The 17,179-nt window shown below is 39.8% G+C and overlaps 1 protein-coding gene across 6 annotated transcripts in view; it reads left to right on the top strand.

The window, feature by feature from the left end:
- Positions 1-4,522: 4,522 nt before the first annotated feature.
- The window catches only part of TENT2 (terminal nucleotidyltransferase 2), a 51,173-nt gene continuing 38,516 nt past the window's right edge, over positions 4,523-17,179 (top strand). For 5 of the 6 annotated variants that reach the window (XM_075725858.1, XM_075725859.1, XM_075725855.1 and 2 more), the window contains exons 1-7: positions 4,523-4,559; positions 6,961-7,152; positions 7,797-7,922; positions 10,132-10,381; positions 11,416-11,530; positions 11,650-11,741; positions 12,560-12,626. In XM_075725858.1, the coding sequence (XP_075581973.1) occupies positions 6,998-7,152; positions 7,797-7,922; positions 10,132-10,381; positions 11,416-11,530; positions 11,650-11,741; positions 12,560-12,626 (805 nt within the window). In that variant the 5' untranslated portion in view covers positions 4,523-4,559; positions 6,961-6,997. The remainder of the gene's footprint in view (positions 4,560-6,960; positions 7,153-7,796; positions 7,923-10,131; positions 10,382-11,415; positions 11,531-11,649; positions 11,742-12,559; positions 12,627-17,179) is intronic. The other variant, XM_075725857.1, reaches the window with a different exon arrangement.

Below are 17,179 nucleotides of genomic sequence, written 5' to 3'. Positions count from 1 at the left end.
TTTTGTTTAATTAAGAAAATTATTAATTTTTCCTTCAGTATTTACTTGCTAAACTTTTCAGTCTTGCTTTTAATGTGGTGGATATTTACATGAACACCTGCCAACCTTCAGCAATTGTTTTGTGCCTTTTTAATACTGTTTCTTAATGTACATCTAATTTAAGTTCTTTGTATTGTTATTAAAATCTTGTATTATTTTCCTGAGGAAAGCTTCTTTTTGCCTGGCACATAAAATTTATTTCAGAGCTAAGTCTCTGGTTTGGCTTCAGTCCCAGAATATCCTGATTTCTAAACAAACTGCAAAGCATATCATGTGGGTATCATGATTAAAAAGCTGCAGTCTTCACTATGGATTCTGCACCATATTAATCCCTGGTATAGCTGCATTTATTTCATTGGCATTACATTTCTTATTTTAATATACTTGCCATGTTTGGTCTCAGTACAAAATATGAAAATGGCATACTTAAAATGAAGCACTGTACTGATACAAGTTTCATTATTTCAGAGCTGGTCCTGGAGACTAATAACATCATAAATGATCATATATTACAGCTGGTGAAACTGAAAAAAAATTTCAACTAAGTTGAGTAATTTCCCAGTAGGGAAAGAATGAGCACATGCTTTTAATCACCCTTAATCAGGTAACACTTTTAAAAACAGTATCAAACGCTTTCATGGGGTTTTTTTTGCTATGGTAAAGCACATTCTAAACATACACCTGTCTCGGTTCCCATAGGCCTTGTCTGGTGCCAAGAGATAGAGAAAAGAGCCTATAGACTTTTCAAAATTAGACAAAGGTTTCCACAGAGGAATAGGTCTTTTTCCTTCATTTTTTTTCTCTTTGAACTATTGAATGTTGAACTGCTTTGACTAAACTTTCCCGCATTATTTACCTTCAGACAGCAACTATACCTGGAGCACTTCCACTCCAGAAGTTTCAGATTACAAATAGCACCAAACAGGAACTTTAATGTTGCATAATTGTTTCCATTCTATGAGAGAGATTGCAGCTGGTTTACCAGAGACCTCTTTGCTAATGACTTCTGGAAACCACTCCCTTTTTCTATCCATCAGAACTAAATATTGTTTATAGTTTCTAGAGGGTGAATTTGGCCTCTGCTTCTATTATAGATCATAAATTTCCTTCATTGGTCATTCAGTTTCTTTGTTGTTGTTCCAACAAATTAGCTTTACAAACTGTTCTGCTACAATAAAACCACCATTTTTACTCTGAAGCAATATTTCTCTTTGGAGGCAGAAACACAAGACCAGTCCTAATCCTATTCTACTTTGGGGGATCTGGTGGAATTTCTAGTGCTAGTTCTCAAATTCCTTATTGTACAGTTGTTCAGCTGAGTACCTCTTGACCAGCTGTCTGGTTCTTTGCTTTAATGACTAAAACCAGAAGTAAGGCTTGCTACGTCTTTTCTGACAGAACAGCATCTAACCTGTTAACTTTCTGAGATCACAGTCAGGGTCAGGAAGTAAGAAGGCACATATTGGAAAAAATAGAACATCTCTCAGCATGTTGTCTCACAGAGTTGTCTCAGAAAACTGTTGGCGATTTGTAAAACGTCAGGTTATTTCAGGTGCCTCACTGAAATGTGTAGCTATTTTGACAAGTGGATGCAGGTATGACATGGGGAAAAATCCTTTAGAGTGAACAGTCTGTGCCAAAAAAAATGGTTAGATTTAGTATCTAGATTAAGGCAAACACAAAATATCAGTGTGCCTTGTGCAAAGGAGTGGAGGAAAAGGAGATGACGAAAAACACAGCAACACAAGTTACTTTAATTGGGTAAGTGCATTTCTGTATCTTTTCTTTTTCCTGTTTACTGTACAGAAAATGTTGATGCTTAATACACTGCTATAAACACTGCCTGTTACCAGGTGTATTGACTGTATCACGTTATATTTATTGAAGGCCCCGTGGCAAATGTGAGAAACTTTGAAGAATGATGTTATTGGTTAATGGATAGATAAGGGTGAGAAGAGTGGTCAAATGGTCTGGAGAACATGGTCTGAATGGGCCAAATGGGGAACTCCAGCTATCAAGAGTCATATCACTGACTTTAACACTTAAGACACAAAGTTTCTGCCTTGAGCAGAAACTGGAAAGTTAAGTTTTGATTCCAAACAAATAGCATATAAAGAGGGCTCAGTTCCAGATGAAAATCCAAGTCCTGTATAACTGGACACTGGTAAGACTCTCATGAAACTAAATATCTACTGTACTATTCGTGCTCTGTTTAAGATCTCTCAGGACTGAATTCCTTCACAGGGAAGAACTCTCTTCATCCCAAAACTTCGCATTTCAAATCCGTATCGACACTCACCCCCCCAGACAACTCACACCAGGACTTTGTAACATTTATAAACCATACCCTTTACCCTACGCCTACTCTTAACTGGGCTGACCTTAGCCAAAGACCCCACACACCATGGCAAGATGGAAAAGTTCTCAGGGGAGAATTCTTTGTGATACACAAACTTGCCCTTCATAGCCTGTAGTGCAGCCCCACCACAACAGCACCCTTCAGCTTTGTCTCTCTTCTAATTCTAACCCCAAAAGTGGCCAGGTAGCCCTTAGGTCCAGAAAACCCAACCTGTGGCATAGATGAAAAGAGTTCTCGGGAGAGAACTGGTTTGGCAGCCCACATCTTCCCTTGGCAGCCTGTCTGCAGTCCCGCTTCATCTAGATCCCTGGGCTTTGTCTCTCTTTGAACCTTAATGCTTTGAACCTTATGCACTTCTGTGCATAGAGCTTTAACACCGGACAGCCCCAAACGTGGCCCAGATAAAAAAGGCCCGAGAGAATTCCTTCTGCAGCCCCGACCTTCCCTCAGCAGCCCCACTCCAGCTAGACCCCTAGGAACTGTCTCTCTCCTCACCCTGAATGTGCCCAGGGCCTTAACCCCACGTAAACGCAAACATTGCCCTGACAAAAGTCTTTGTGGGTAATTCTTCTGCAGACCAAACTGTCCCCCTTTGCAGATCTACCACAACTAGATCCCTAGGAACTCTCTCTCTTCTAGCCCTAAAATTGCCCAGAAGCCACGTTCTGCAGCCCAAACCTTCCCTTGGCAGCTTCTTTGCAGTCCCACTCCACCTAGATCCCTAGGCTTTGTCTCTCACTGAACTCAAACCCTAGCCTTAACCCAAGGCATGTGCTGAACCTTACCCAAAGACCTCAAAAAAAAAAAAAAAAAGGCCAAAATAAAAAATTATTAAGGGAAATGTCTTTGTGGCTAAATTTTCCTTTGCAGCTTCACTCCACATATGCCACTGGGGTATGTCTCTCATAAATAGCCATGGGATGACCCTCATACAAGGACCCCAAGCCACGGCCAAGATAAAGAAGTCTTGAGGGAAGGATTCTTTCTGCAGCCTAAACTTTCCTTTGCCAGTTCATTTGCAGCCCCACTTCACCTGGGCCCCTGCACTTTGTCTCTTTCTTATCCATTAAAGCCTACCTATGAGTGGCCAGAGCCTTAAGCCACGACAACTCCCGCGGTGGCCCGCTCTCAGCTGAGCAAGCCCTCAAGCAAGAAGCTCTCAGCCGAGCAAGCCCTCAACTCAACAGTGTCTCTGTGTGTGTGCAAACTCACTGTTTCGGTACATACTCAATGCCAAGAGCTCACTTGCGGTAATCATCCTCCTCCAGAGGAAGGAATCAAATCTTGATTCGGCTCATACCGTCTGAACTCTTGATCCTTCAGTGTGCAAGCCATTTACCCTGTTCTTGACTTTGGATTTATCCTGGCATACCTACAACCTCTGGTGGCCAAATCCTAACTTACTTATTCAAATACTATCTTTACAACACACTTCTGAACAGCAGTTCAATTACAGTCAGTCAGTAACGGTAAGAAGCAGAAGGCCCGCACTGTCATTTCTTATCTTTTGGCCTTAGCCAGAACCGGCCGTCAGCGGAGCAGCGCGAGCTGTAACCTCGGCCTTCTGTTGTCCGCCAGCACAGAAAGGCCGTCAGACCGTCGTCAGAGCAGCCGCTTGCGACTCACGGCAGCTGTCGACGGAGCCGAGACAGGCCGCCAGCCCGGGCTGTCGCTCTCCGCCTTTACAGGGCCGTGACGCCGCCGCAGCCCCCGCGCAAGGACGGAGCCGCTCCCTCCGAGGCCTGACAGAGCTGCGCAGGAACGGGGCGGCCGGAGGCCGCCAACCACCGCTGCCCCCCCCGCCCCGCAGCACCTCGGCGGCCGGCTGCCCCGGCCCCAGGCCTGCCCGCCGCCGGCCTGCGTGTGAGGCGACCGCCCTGCCCGCCCGCCGGTAGCGGTAGCGGCCCCGGCCCCGGCCCCGGCCCCCGCCCCCGCGGCCCCACCGCAGCGGGGGCCGCCCCCGCGCATGCGCCCCGCCGCGCCGCCAGGGGGAGGCGCCGAGGCGGGCGGAGCGGCCGCTTCCGGTCGGCGTCGCTGCGTGCGGGTGAGAGGGCAGCGCTCGGCGGGAGGGGCTCTTCTCCGCGTCCGGGTAGGCTGCGGGCGAGGGGGCCGCTCGGTGCCGCCCGCGGGCCTGCCCCGCCCGCCTCCGGTCAGGCCCGGCGTGAGTCTCTCGGCGGGGTGCGGGCGTCCCCTCTTGCTGTGGGGAGAGGCGCCGGGGGGGGGGGGCGGGGGCGGGGAGCGGGGCCGGGGGGGTGGGGGGTGGCTCCGGCCGCCTCCCGCTGGGCCGCCGGGCGCTGAGGCGGGGGGGTGGCGGGGCTCCGGCCGCCGGGGGAGCGGCGCGTGCGCTTGGGCTGGCCCGCACGGGAAGCCCAGCGGCGTTTCCTGGTGTGGTTCCCCCAAAAGTACACGCTTGTTTGGAAGAGGTGCCCGCTGGGACAGGTGTACCTGAATTGGAACGATTATGAAACTTTTTTGGAGAGCCTGGCAGTTCCGCCACAGTAATCGCTACTGAAAGTCACGGTGAATGCTGCGGTGTTTCTGTGAAACAGCAGTGTTGCTACACTGTTTTGGTTTTGGGAAGGCAACTCCTTCGTTGCTGTTCTTTCTGGTGTTTACAACTTAGACTAAAAAGAACGCGTTACTTTTGCAGCTCGTTACTTTTGCAGCTCAGTCTTGAATTCTGACACACATCTGTTAGTGGTGAATTATATCCATGAACTGCTTATGTATGCTGTGTGTGATGCCGAGAGGGACTGGGCTGCTTAGAGAGGAATGAGGGGTCCTAACAGTTGTTACATTGCCTGTCTGTACTAGAAATGGAAAAGTTTAGACTGTATATAAATATCTTTCAGCTTAAACGTAAATGGCAGGTGACTTTCTTGTCATGCATTTCAGTTTTGTGTCTTCAGCAAAATTAAACGTAAACATCCCAAAATGACTTTCACTAATACATAATATTCCCATTCCTACCTCCCTCCCCCCCCCAAAAAAAAAAAAAAAAAGGAGGAAAAAACTGTGAGCGTGAATCTTGAGCTTTTTCTTGGAGCTAGTACAGCTGTGTCCATGTAGGTAGTACTGGATTTTCACTAGTGTGAGCTGTCATCACAGGCAGTAAGGAATGACGTCAAACCTGAGCAAATAAACATGATAACAAGTCATAGTGGTAGGTAAAAGGCGGCTTCAAGGCTGTGGTAAGAGTGAGACCTTATTACAGTAAAGTTTGGAATAACTGATTTTATTTCAGTGTATGAGAGAATGCCTATTAATGTAACTGTTAATACAATTTTTTTTTTTTTTGAGTTTGTAATTGAGAGAACCCAAGAGTGATACTTTAATTTTATTCCAAAGTTGGACTACTGTGTGCTGATAGGATTTCCATGCTGGGGCATGGATCTATCAGCATTTTTTCCAGTTGTGTTACAGAAGCTTTGGGTTGATAAAAAGGTTTTTATGTAATAATTAGGGAAATACTGCCGTTGCTTTTATGACTCCTGAATGTTCCAGTTAAAAGTTGTTTGAAAAAACTACTTCCTCTTGTATTTGAATCCCTGTATCGCGCTAATTGGATAAATACTCATATGCAGAGTATTGAGCTCAATCACGTACATCAGTCACTGCGTGTGTCAGTGACACATCTTCTCTGTTTGCAGGATTCTTATTTAAGTCTGAAGTAAAAAATGAAGAAACTTGAAAATAATGTCAGGTTTCCACTGCAGCTGAGAGATATGTACAGTACTGATAACTGGTTTTAAAAATCTTCTGATACAGCTTTTCTAGTGGGAAGTCTGAACTTTCATTGTTTCCAACATATAAGTTGAGCTTAAGGTAAAATTTGCAGAATGGATGCAATTCGTAGTTTAACGTACTGTAGAGGCAAAGATTTTCTTTTTCATCCAACCTTTCTGCTAGTCTGTAATGCATATAATGATGCAAGATCAAACAGCAGTCAGTCGTGCCAGAATCAATTTAAAAGGTAGTAAACCCACATTTTTCTATCACAGAATGCATTCAGTAAATAAAAACATAGAATAATGCCATATAGATTATGTTCTTAAAGTATGAATAGATTACTTGCCAGTTGCTGTCATCATTTGGCTGCTGCTTTGCTTATCGTGTCATGAAAAAATGAATTTTGCTTATAGTTCATGATCAGAACATGCATCTTCATGTTCTTATGAAGTGTTTCTTCCCATATATTGTGAAGCTCATTGTGGAATGTTTGAAATAAGAAGCATATTCCACTGTAATATGTTGCTTTTCCTTGAGATGAAAACTCTTATCTTGTATCATATAATTTTTCTAAAATTAAAATTGAGGGGAGCAAATAAAAATTCACTTTTAAACATAAATAAAGTAAGTAGTAATTGTGAAACTTAAGAGTATATAGTATTTTTAGTTAGTGTCTTGTCCAGAAAGGAGATAAAACTAGTCCACAATCACAATTCTTTTAAGCAATTTCTGGAAATATATTCTGGATTATTTGAATTTGTAAACCAAGAGTTTAAAAGGTAGCTAGTATTTCTTGTTGCCTAATTCAGATTTTTTTTTTTTTTTTAATGTAGGTAAAAGGATATATGTTCACTTCAAGTAGAAAAGAGCATGTTCCCAAATTCCTCCAGCTTGGGTCGTCCACCCTTCCCTCCAAAACGTCAACAACAGAGTAATTTCTTCAATAAAGTTCCTCTAAATATGCCACCTACTCTTCTCTCTCACCAGCAAGTTATTGATGCTCAGTTTAATTTTCAGAATGCAGTGTAAGTACAGTAAGATTTGATAGTGGAGATTGGGTTGAAAAGAGAGTTAACAGTCTTTTGAGAGAAGTATGTCTGTTTATGGAGGATATTCTTCATTGGTTTTAATATTAAACTGCATTAAACTTGAAAAAAATAGCAAGGTGTCACGTGTAAAACAGAGCTGTATCATTTCCGTTGGTGACCTGCAAGTTTTAATGCTCTCATGCATTGTGCATAATGCATAAGATGCTGTTGCACTGATTAGAGTTAATAATCCACAGTTCAGTTTTAAAGATCTTCAACTGTATTTGTTTACTGGGGAAAACAGGGAGGATATGAGAAGGGGAAGAAACATTTATTCTTGGGGCTAGATTTGAAGACACCATAGTGTTTTTTAGGCTCTTAAATTTAACAGTACCTTAAATTAATTTGTTTGCTAACCTCTTCTTACACATGTGCTGTGAAGAATGACCATCTTCTATTTTTTCCAGTTAAAAACATATGCTAAAATAGCTCTTCATTTTGGATAGAAAAGGCAGATATATTTCTTCTAAAAAAAAAAAAAAAAATGATGGGACTTGCTGAGTTTCATATTCACTTAAGAAAAACTATCAACCCATAAAAAGCATCTTAGTTATCATATGAGTAACAGTTACGGACTGTAGTCTTTCCAGGGCTCTTTTGAGTGGGAACCTTGCAACTATTCCAGTTGTTACACCGCAGCCAATGGCTTACAGAAATGGCAGTCCAGTACAGACGTCTGATGCCCTCACGTCATTCCGAGGAAGAAAGTAAGTTCTTTGTGAATGTGTAATTAATTCTGGTTGTAATGTACCCATGGTGAAGCTTGTCTAGTATCAATTGCTTGTGCAACTTGAATTTTGTTAGGAATTGCAAGAATACCAAATAAAATGGGTTTTGATGAAACAGGCCGTGTCGTGACTCTTTAAAGCGTTCATGTACCTGCTTTTGAGAATTTTAGAGACTTAGTATGTGTAGTTTTTCTCTTCCAACAGCTGTAGCCTTGCAGAACTGTGACTTAATGTATTTTATTTTAATACTATAATAGATTGTACTCTGTGTATGCTTGACTATAAGAGGAGTGTTCTCTTCCTCTTAATTTGTCAAGTTAAGAGTAAGACTGCACCCTCAATGTTTTATGGGAATTGCGATGTTTTTCTGATGACACACTAGATGTTTCTCCTGATTTTCTTAATTATGTGATGCTTTATTTTTCAAATACAAAGTGCTAAATTCAAGCCTATGTAAGTTCTTTTTTCAAGAGGAATTTTATGGAAACGTACTTCTTCCACTTTTCAAAAGCATAAACTTACTTGAATTTACATAACTTCCTTTGTTACTTTAGTTGCAACATAAAGAGGAATTTCAGATGAATGTATGATTTTATTTTCTTTTAATATTCTAGAAAAAAAATCACTTACCAGTTCAGAAATAGTAGTTGATATATGTTTGTAATAACTGTGGGGATCAGCTGATAGGGAGGAAGCTTTATGTAATCTCTCTTCAAAACTATTTGCTGTATGTTATTTATCTTCCAGAGTTAACAGATGAGAAAATAAGTACAATTAAATATATGGTATTAAGTTATAGTTGAGTATATAACTATCACATGAACTAAAGAAGTTCCTGGTTTCATGCTGCATGCACATTTTCCTCTTGACCAGTCTGGTTTATGGAAAGCTATGCCATGTTAGGAGATCTGCTGTCAACTAGTTAATCTTTAGATCTTGAGTTGACTCTTTTTAAGGTATTTTTGCTGAACGTGAGTTTATGCAAGTTCTTCTCAGTCAAAATAGGCTGAAACAGCATTATGTTTTGACTTAGCGTTACATTATGAGTTCCTTTAAGATTGCGGGTATGTAATGTTATCAGAACATCTCTCAGACTTGAAAACTGAAATGATGACTTGAGGTCTCTTCAGTTAAATTTTTATTATTAATAGTACTGTCTCTCCAGCTCCCAAAACTACTTTGATGCCAGCTTTTCTGACTACAAGAAATAACTAGTTTTATTAATAGTTAACTCATTGATGCATATGAACATTTGATTTCATGCTTTTTAATTAAAAAAACATGTGAGTACCCCCATGCTGGTTAACTTTATGCAATACTTGATGTGTAAATAAAACATGAATGCCCTCTCCTATTCTTTACTGTGGATGGACCACAGTATTCAACCACTGGTCAGCTTTCAGTATAACTTTTTTTGTAATGAAGAGTTCAGATGTCAAGGGGCTATCTGTAAGATCATGATATCTCTTCAAATATATTTGAATTCCTGTGACAAATGACTTAATGAGGAGAGACAGACTAGTGTTTGAGAATGAGACATTAGGTTTATGACCTGTGTAGCTTAGTACAATTGTTAGCTTGATTTGTCAAATGAACAGTGTTTCTTTTTTGCCCAGCTTACACAGTTTACTGTCCGTACAATCTAAGACACAGACAAATGCTACGTTTTGAATGGCTATTGTGATAAGTTTCTCTTTCTCCCCTCCCCACTACCGAATTTATTTTATTCATCACTGGGTATTGAGAACTCTCAAAACTTCTCACTGCACTTACATTGATTTAAGAGAAAAGTGCTGTTACATAGCCTGTATGTATCTTTTAAAAAAAAAAAAAAAAAAGTATGTTGTCACCAAAATAGTATGACCAGCTTTCTGAGCTGTCCTGCTTAACTGAATTAATTTAGGTTTCAATTGGTTAATACAGACACTTTTGTAAAGCAGTTGCATCGAGTCACTTCAAGGGTGGCTGCACTTTTGCAGTTGTGTGTTCTCTTTTCACATTCCAGGTTTATTTCACCTAATATCTAGGATGGGCATGCCTTTTGTTCTGTAGAATACTTGCGTTTAGTGAAATAGTCACGTAATTAAGCACTGATTTTTTTACTTTCTAGCAACTGTCTTCTAATCATAGGTTGGTGTTTGCAAACTAGAGGAATTACTGTCTCTCTTTTTTCTTTTTTTACATTTAGGAGACTAAGTGAACAAAATGTTCCGCATGATGTCAAACGGCAGCGGTTTCAGTCACACCGTTCTGAAACAACTGTAGTTAACCAAGCAGTGCCTTTACCAGAAGACCGTAGATACTCCTTCCCAGGATCAGTTCAGTCTCCACTGTTCTATGCACGTTACGTACCAGATTTAACTGGATATCTCCCTCCATTGCAAGACACTTTATTTCCAAACCCTGTAGAAACCACGCTTCCTGTGGCCAAAGATAAGGTAATACCTTTCTGTGCCTGTGTTTTACATCTGCCTTCTGAGTAGGCAGCATCCAGTGGTGCTGTGGGAGACCACAAAAATTTCTGCAAGGTTTTTTGACAGTGTCCTGGGGTCTCTATTGCTGAGCTGTCATTAGAAGGAATATTAATAAATGTAGCTGCCACTATGATCCTATATAGCCTCCTTGTGTGTGTTTGGGTTAGGAGCATTTTTGGGACGTAAGGGTGGTGTTTGCTTGTGTTTTTGGTTTCCATACTAATGTCAGGAAACCTACATATCTGCTCCAGAAAGTAGAAATTGGAGGGATGGTCCATTTGTCACATGATTGGGGGGCAGGGAGAATCCTGATGGGGGGAAAAAAAACCCCAACATGTGAGAGAAGCCCATTCTGAATAAATATGGTATTGGGCCTATAAAGATGTCCTCTGCCTCTCTTCAGGAGGAGATAAAAGTTACTGTCCTGGCTGTTCTGGAATATAGAAGAGGATGTCTTCTTTAGGTAGACAGTGGAGATGGAACTGTGTTTTTTGTTCTTTTTTAATTTAAAAAAAAAAAAGCATGTGGCAAATCAGTCTTCATACTTTATCTTCACCAACATGACGGAAGATTTTTTTTTTAGTATAAATATGCCTGTTGATTATAACATATAACAGTGTTGTGAAAGAGAAACAGTTAATACCTCCTTCCACCAGAGAACTGACTGCTGCTTTAATAGTTTGTGTGTGATAAAAAAGAAAAGCTAACTTAAATCAGTTTTAATATCTTTTTTTCTCCCCATTACTGGTAGGCAAACTGACATTAAAGTCAGCAGAAGATATCTCTGGTGTTTTACTGCTTATTCCCTGGAAGGCTGCAGATACTGATGAGGCAAAAATTATTTTCTGTGGATAGACATAACAGATTGAACAAATTTAAATTTGAAAACTTTGCTGGATTTTTTTTAATGCAGTCTTCTGTGTTTCCTGTAATTGCATCTCTGACAGGAAAGAATGTTCACTTCTCTGTATCTTTACTTTTTGAATATGTGTCTCAAGTTAAGTCAGCAGGTTTTGGAGTTGTTTCAAGCATGTCAGCAACAGACCTGTGATCTGAACAGAAAAGAGCTCTGCAGAACAGAAATCCAGAGAGAAATTCAGCGAATTTTTCCACGTATGTTTTGAATTTGATTACTTAATATCAGTTTGAATGTTCTTCAGGTTTGCGGTGGTTCTTCCTCTTAAACTATGATATGTCACATCAGTTTTTATTCTGTGATTCTTCTATTACAGAGAGTAGACTCTTTTTGGTTGGGTCCTCACTGAATGGGTTTGGCACTCGTAGCAGTGATGGTGACTTGTGCCTGGTGATTAAAGAAGAACCAGTAAGTAATTTAAAACATATATAGTTAAAACAAAGTCTGTTTTTTAAAATGTTTGTGCTTTTATAAGGCTGGATTCTAAAATGAAAAACAAATGGTCAGATCCTTTTGGTTTAATAACATATTTTTGCACTCATAATAGCTAGTAACTGTGAGCTCAATAATGTTGCAAATATGTCTTTAACCCTATAAACCCTTTAACCCAACAAAACATCCAAAAAATAAGCATTACCTTCAATCCTAAGTGAAAAAAGCACAGCAAAACAGAGAAGTAAATTGCCTAGAATCATGAAGAAAACTGTTTAGAGAGCTCTAACTCATTTTAGATGCAGGAACAACTTTTAATAAGTCCAGGGGTTTTATTTCATTATTTAGATTCATAGCCACTAATTTTAGTGAGCAGGCATAAGAAGGAATTTGATACGCAAAATATCTTAAGTACTTTTGGTGAGAGAAAATGTGTATTAGAATTTAGTTTGAGAGAAAAGATGTAACAAAAAAGAAATCTAAATAGAGCATAATTTTGAAAGAATTGAAGCATCATTGAAAAGGAAGTAAAGGACGCTTTTGTGTAAGTGGGGCTAGGTTTTCATCAAGTTCTATGATTTACGAATGCCTGATAGTTACTTGCATATTGAATATGAATTTTTATGTCTGGCCTTTGCTGCACTAAATGTATATGTAGGCTGTGGAATGTGTTGGTGTACGTGTTCATGTCTTATTCTGAGAATTAATTTTATTTGAAAAGTAAAGCATGCTTACTTGGAACATCTGAATGAGAGATACCAACTTCTTTCTTTAATTTTCATATCATATTTCAGGTAAATCAGAAGACTGAAGCAAGGCATATACTCAGCTTAGTCCAAAAACTCTTCAGTACTAAACTTTGTAAGTTCCCAGATACAGTGAGGTGGTAAGATTATTGGCAATTTTGGAAGAAGTATTGATGCACAGTTGTAACTAATTTATGTAATTGCACCTTGTCTAGCTTCTAATCACAGTATTGTTTAGAGAAAAGCTATAAATATTTAGTAATGTTACTTACCTTGGTGCTGATGGATAGTAATTAGAAAAACAGAATGGTTGCCTTGCAAATGAGTGGACTCCAAGAACGGGTAGCATCTAAAATGAGTTGAATTGTGGACCATGGTTGGGTGGGGTTGGGGGAAGTAGATTTCTGTTTGGGAAACCTCTGTTAGTGAACTCTTACTACTCTTAGATTGCAGTGCCTTCCTGGGGACAATACTCTTAAGAATTTGTAAAATAAGATGCTACTCACAGTAGACTGTGTAGAATTGATTGTTTTTTTTCAGGGTGGAGGGGGCAGTGCTTGATACCAGTGAAATAATTAACTTAGGTGCCTAGTGAAGAAAATATTAGGTGTTGACAATACCAGCACATATAGGAGAAAGGTCAATTCATAGTTCTACAAGTTGTTGTTTAGACTCCCTTCAGATGAAAAATTCACATGGGCAGTTCTTGACTTAAATGTGAAAGTCTCCTACTTCAAAGAGGCTTTTTTACCAGCCTTTCGAATTATAAAAGACCCTGTCATTTATTGATATCAGTGACTGTGTCCCTCTGCTTCTCAGACTTGTGATATTCTTTGATGCCACTCCTTATATTGCTGTTCTGAACAATCCTGCAACAGTAAAAGGAACAAACCATAAATTTAAATGCAGACTTCAAAATCTCTTCATTGGCAAGATTTCAGCAGCTCACTTGAAGAGACACTTGATAGATCCATTACAGAATAGGCATCTGATATTTAATGACTTATTACTGTTGTATATTGATGTTTGCATAAGGAGTCCAGAACTTAGTCTGAGTTTGCCTAGGATGCAAGTCATTCCAGTGCTTTATGAGAAGCACAGTGATGAAATAGTTGTGTTTTCAGCGATCAGAAAAGGAGCACCTAAATATATTACCCTCTTCTTTTTTGAAGAGGTTGTGTTCTGTGACAGAGCTTTAGACAAAATCAAGTTTGTTTGCCAGGTAATACAAGTATCAGAAAGACAAGCTGGTCATGTGGGAGCAATCCCTGAAAGTTTTTGTTTGTGCCATTGCTCATTTTTGATGCTTTCCTAATTCTGTTATCTTGCAAGTGCCTTTGGTCAGCTTCATTTCATCAAAATGTTCTTTGGAAGCTGAGGCAGGACAAAACACTGCTGATATTACTGCTTCTGTCAGACTGTCCTAGTTGTGGTATGTAGACCGCTTAGATTTTCTCTTCATAATCTTAACATCACTATGGGCATAAATTCCTATACCTAGCTATATGTCCCTGTGCCTGTGTATGGATGTTCTGTGGATAGAACCAATAGAAGTTGTTTGAAAATGTTCACCTCTTTCAAAATGAAAAGGCTTTGTCATATGGGTCTTTCCATTTGGATTTAGTTCATTTACAAACCATAGCTCAACTATGCTAAGGTTCAGTACTTCTGAAACAAGGGGGTTGCCCAGTTATTTTGGTTAAAGCTTATTTAGGCAAATATAATTGCTGTCATTTCAGAATAGCTTGTGGGTTGGTTTTGGTTGGGGGCAGGGAGGAAGTTCCCCCAGTCTAGACTTCAGAAGCTAACAGATTCATATGCTTTTTCTTCACCTCTGGGGAAACGATCTTAGCAGTATGCGCTTCAGTGGTGTCCTGTTGGTACACCTGCAGGTTTGTGGAGTCAGGTTTATGTGCTTAGAAATGGCTGTTCATTGTTAGCTCCAGACTGGCTGCTAAGCTCTTTTTTAATAGAACTACAGTTTTTTCAGTGATTTCCTACCTTCTACAGTCTTCAGAAGTCAGCTGCCGCTTAATCGTCAAGGACGGGATCTACAAGTACATACATTTAGAGCAAAAGCCTACAGAAATTGTAATTCTTTTGAGATGTTACTTCAACTTGAACCAGAATTCTAAATTTGCAACTTTTAAAGGGTTAGCAGTGCACATATGCTGCTGCTGCATACAGACAAGTCTTACACTTGCCTGTACCAACCTTCTTCAAGAATTGCAATTTCATTCCAGCAGTATTCTGTATTGCATATGCCTTTTAACAACCTAAAAGGTATGAACCTTCTTCTGATCATTATTTTGAAGTTTTGTGCTGTCCAGTTAATACATATGGTGCTATCCTGTAATCTTAAGGTAATCCCTTTTTGACAATACTAGGTAACTGCTTCCTTCTTTCTTCTGTAGAAGAAGGGCTGCAGCATGTTCCCAACAAGTGTGTGAGCTGTCATTAAACTTATTCCTTGCTTCACACAAGAGAATGCAAGTAGTTTGGGCCAAACATGAAAGCTAATGAAGTATGTGCTAAAATGTAAGAGAAATAACAAGGGGGAGGAAAGATATGATGTTATTTAAAATGAAGTTCTTGGGCTGGTTTTGTGAAAGTTAAAGCATGAAAAGAAATAAGGAGGAGATTTGTGGTATAGGTAAAGTTCTAGAGCTTTTTTAACCTTTTCTCAGATCATTGCAGTTCAAAAACTTGGGAGAAGTTTTTTCTAGCTGTGCCTCTCCTAACATCTTTCTCTTTGTTCTTGCACTCTGTGGTGTTCCTGTACATTCCAAAATAAGGGCTATAAGAAGAGTGTGATTCTCTGCTTAGTTCACCTTAATTCCATGATTGATTGATAAATTAGGAAGCATTCCAAGTGCAGATTAGATCAGTCTCCTTCACAACTTGTCTTTCTTTTAGGTAAATCATCTTCAGAACTTTTAAGTGCCATCTCTTTTATCCTTTAGATACAGTTAACTGTGATTGTTAGATTAGTGTTTCATTCTAGGAGGTTTGGAAAGTGGATTCAAAATCTATCTAAGCTCCAGCTTATTTCAGTTTCAGGGTTGCAAAAGGTAACAAGTGTGGGCAAGGAACTTGAGCCCATCAGATTTAAAGTCTTAGAGCAGAGGCTTTTCTGTGGTGTTGTTCTGCATCTGGAATACTGACTGAAATGAAGATGTGGGTTTTTTGGTGGTTTTTTTTTTTTAATAGTCTAGTCACTGAGTAAAGTAGGAAAAAGATTCTGGTATTTGTTCACTGCTTTTTGTGGACGTGTTAGTCTTAAAGGTATGCATTGTGTTTCTCTTAGATGTAAGGATAGCAGTAATATACATTCTGTTTCAAAGACTAGCAGAGTATGTGTAACTTTTCCACTTACTTGTTCAGATCCCTGCACATACCTATTTTTTTCAATATTGGCTAACATTCCCAGAACTGTATGGTCAAGCCAGTGTCTTTCAGAAATGTGAACTGTGAAACATGAATTTGCTGTGGTAACTGTTACAACATATTGAAGAGAGTATAGTCCAAACCACTGAGGGTAAACATCAAACTGATTACTCTCTTCAGATTTGTCTAGGCAGGATTAATTCGAAAAACAACTTAGCAGTACTGGGTTGACTGGTGTTTACTATCTGAATAAATGACAAAGAGCTTGTTTTCTCTTAGTTATACAAAGAAGTGCAGTAGTGTTGAGACTGGGATATCGGAGTGGAATCCACCTAATGGTTTTCTAGTGGGGAATGTACAACAGTTAGGAAAAGCAAGGGAACTTAAACTCAGATGAATGACCTTGAAGAACTATGCAGGTGAGTGAGTGAATTCCAAACATCAACAATTAATTCATCCTGTGCTGGGTTGTACCCTCCTAGATTCTTTGACTCTTGATTCAGAATATTGTGTCACCCAGTTTCTCTTTCTATAGTATAACCCTGTCAATGAGAGCAGGTTACATGTGCAGGATGCCAAAGATCTTTTTGGCATATACCATGTTTGGGATTAATATTTTGTACAATTGCTTAATCTTTTATTCTGTAAAAGGAGAGACTTAAGCTGTTTAATCTGAAATTCTGCATGAATAAGTTACTTATGAAACAGTGCTTAGTCTTCTTTGAAGTGGTTATACTCTTTTTTCACTACAGCTGAAGTGGCATTTGTGACGTTTTCATAGACATGCCCAAAACTGTGGAGCAGCTATGTGGAATTCTTTACGTGTACTTTGGTGTAGCCCCTATGGTCACAGCTTCAAGGTCAGATAGTCAGTTTACTAAGGCACTTACTCAACCTGTACATATTTCAGAATTCCACATCCTGTGTTTGTGGCTGTTTCTTCCCTTGTATGTATGACAATCTAATGTACAGTAGAGATTCTGCTAACAGTGTCATCAGTGCGAGCCAGGAAAGAAGGTACCAGCAGCAAGTTACTGCCTTCTAGCATCCTCTTTGCTTCATTTCATCCTAGGAAACAGATTAGGATTATGTTTTGGGATTTTTTTTTTTCTTAGCCAACTAATTTGGCACAAGCATCCATCAAGTGCTGGGATGCATTTGCAGACAAGGATGTGTTTGGAAGTGGTTGCCACTAGAATTAGATCGGTTAACTTTTGAAGGGCACTTGAGAAAGGTCATAGTGAGGAAAGTTGAATTGCTATGGTATGAAGATAGGTACCC

The sequence above is a fragment of the Pelecanus crispus genome, chromosome Z (assembly GCF_030463565.1).
Source record: "Pelecanus crispus isolate bPelCri1 chromosome Z, bPelCri1.pri, whole genome shotgun sequence".
Classification (NCBI taxonomy): domain Eukaryota; kingdom Metazoa; phylum Chordata; class Aves; order Pelecaniformes; family Pelecanidae; genus Pelecanus; species Pelecanus crispus.
Note: the sequence above shows the minus strand (reverse complement) of the source record. Positions and strands in the feature narration are given on the sequence as shown.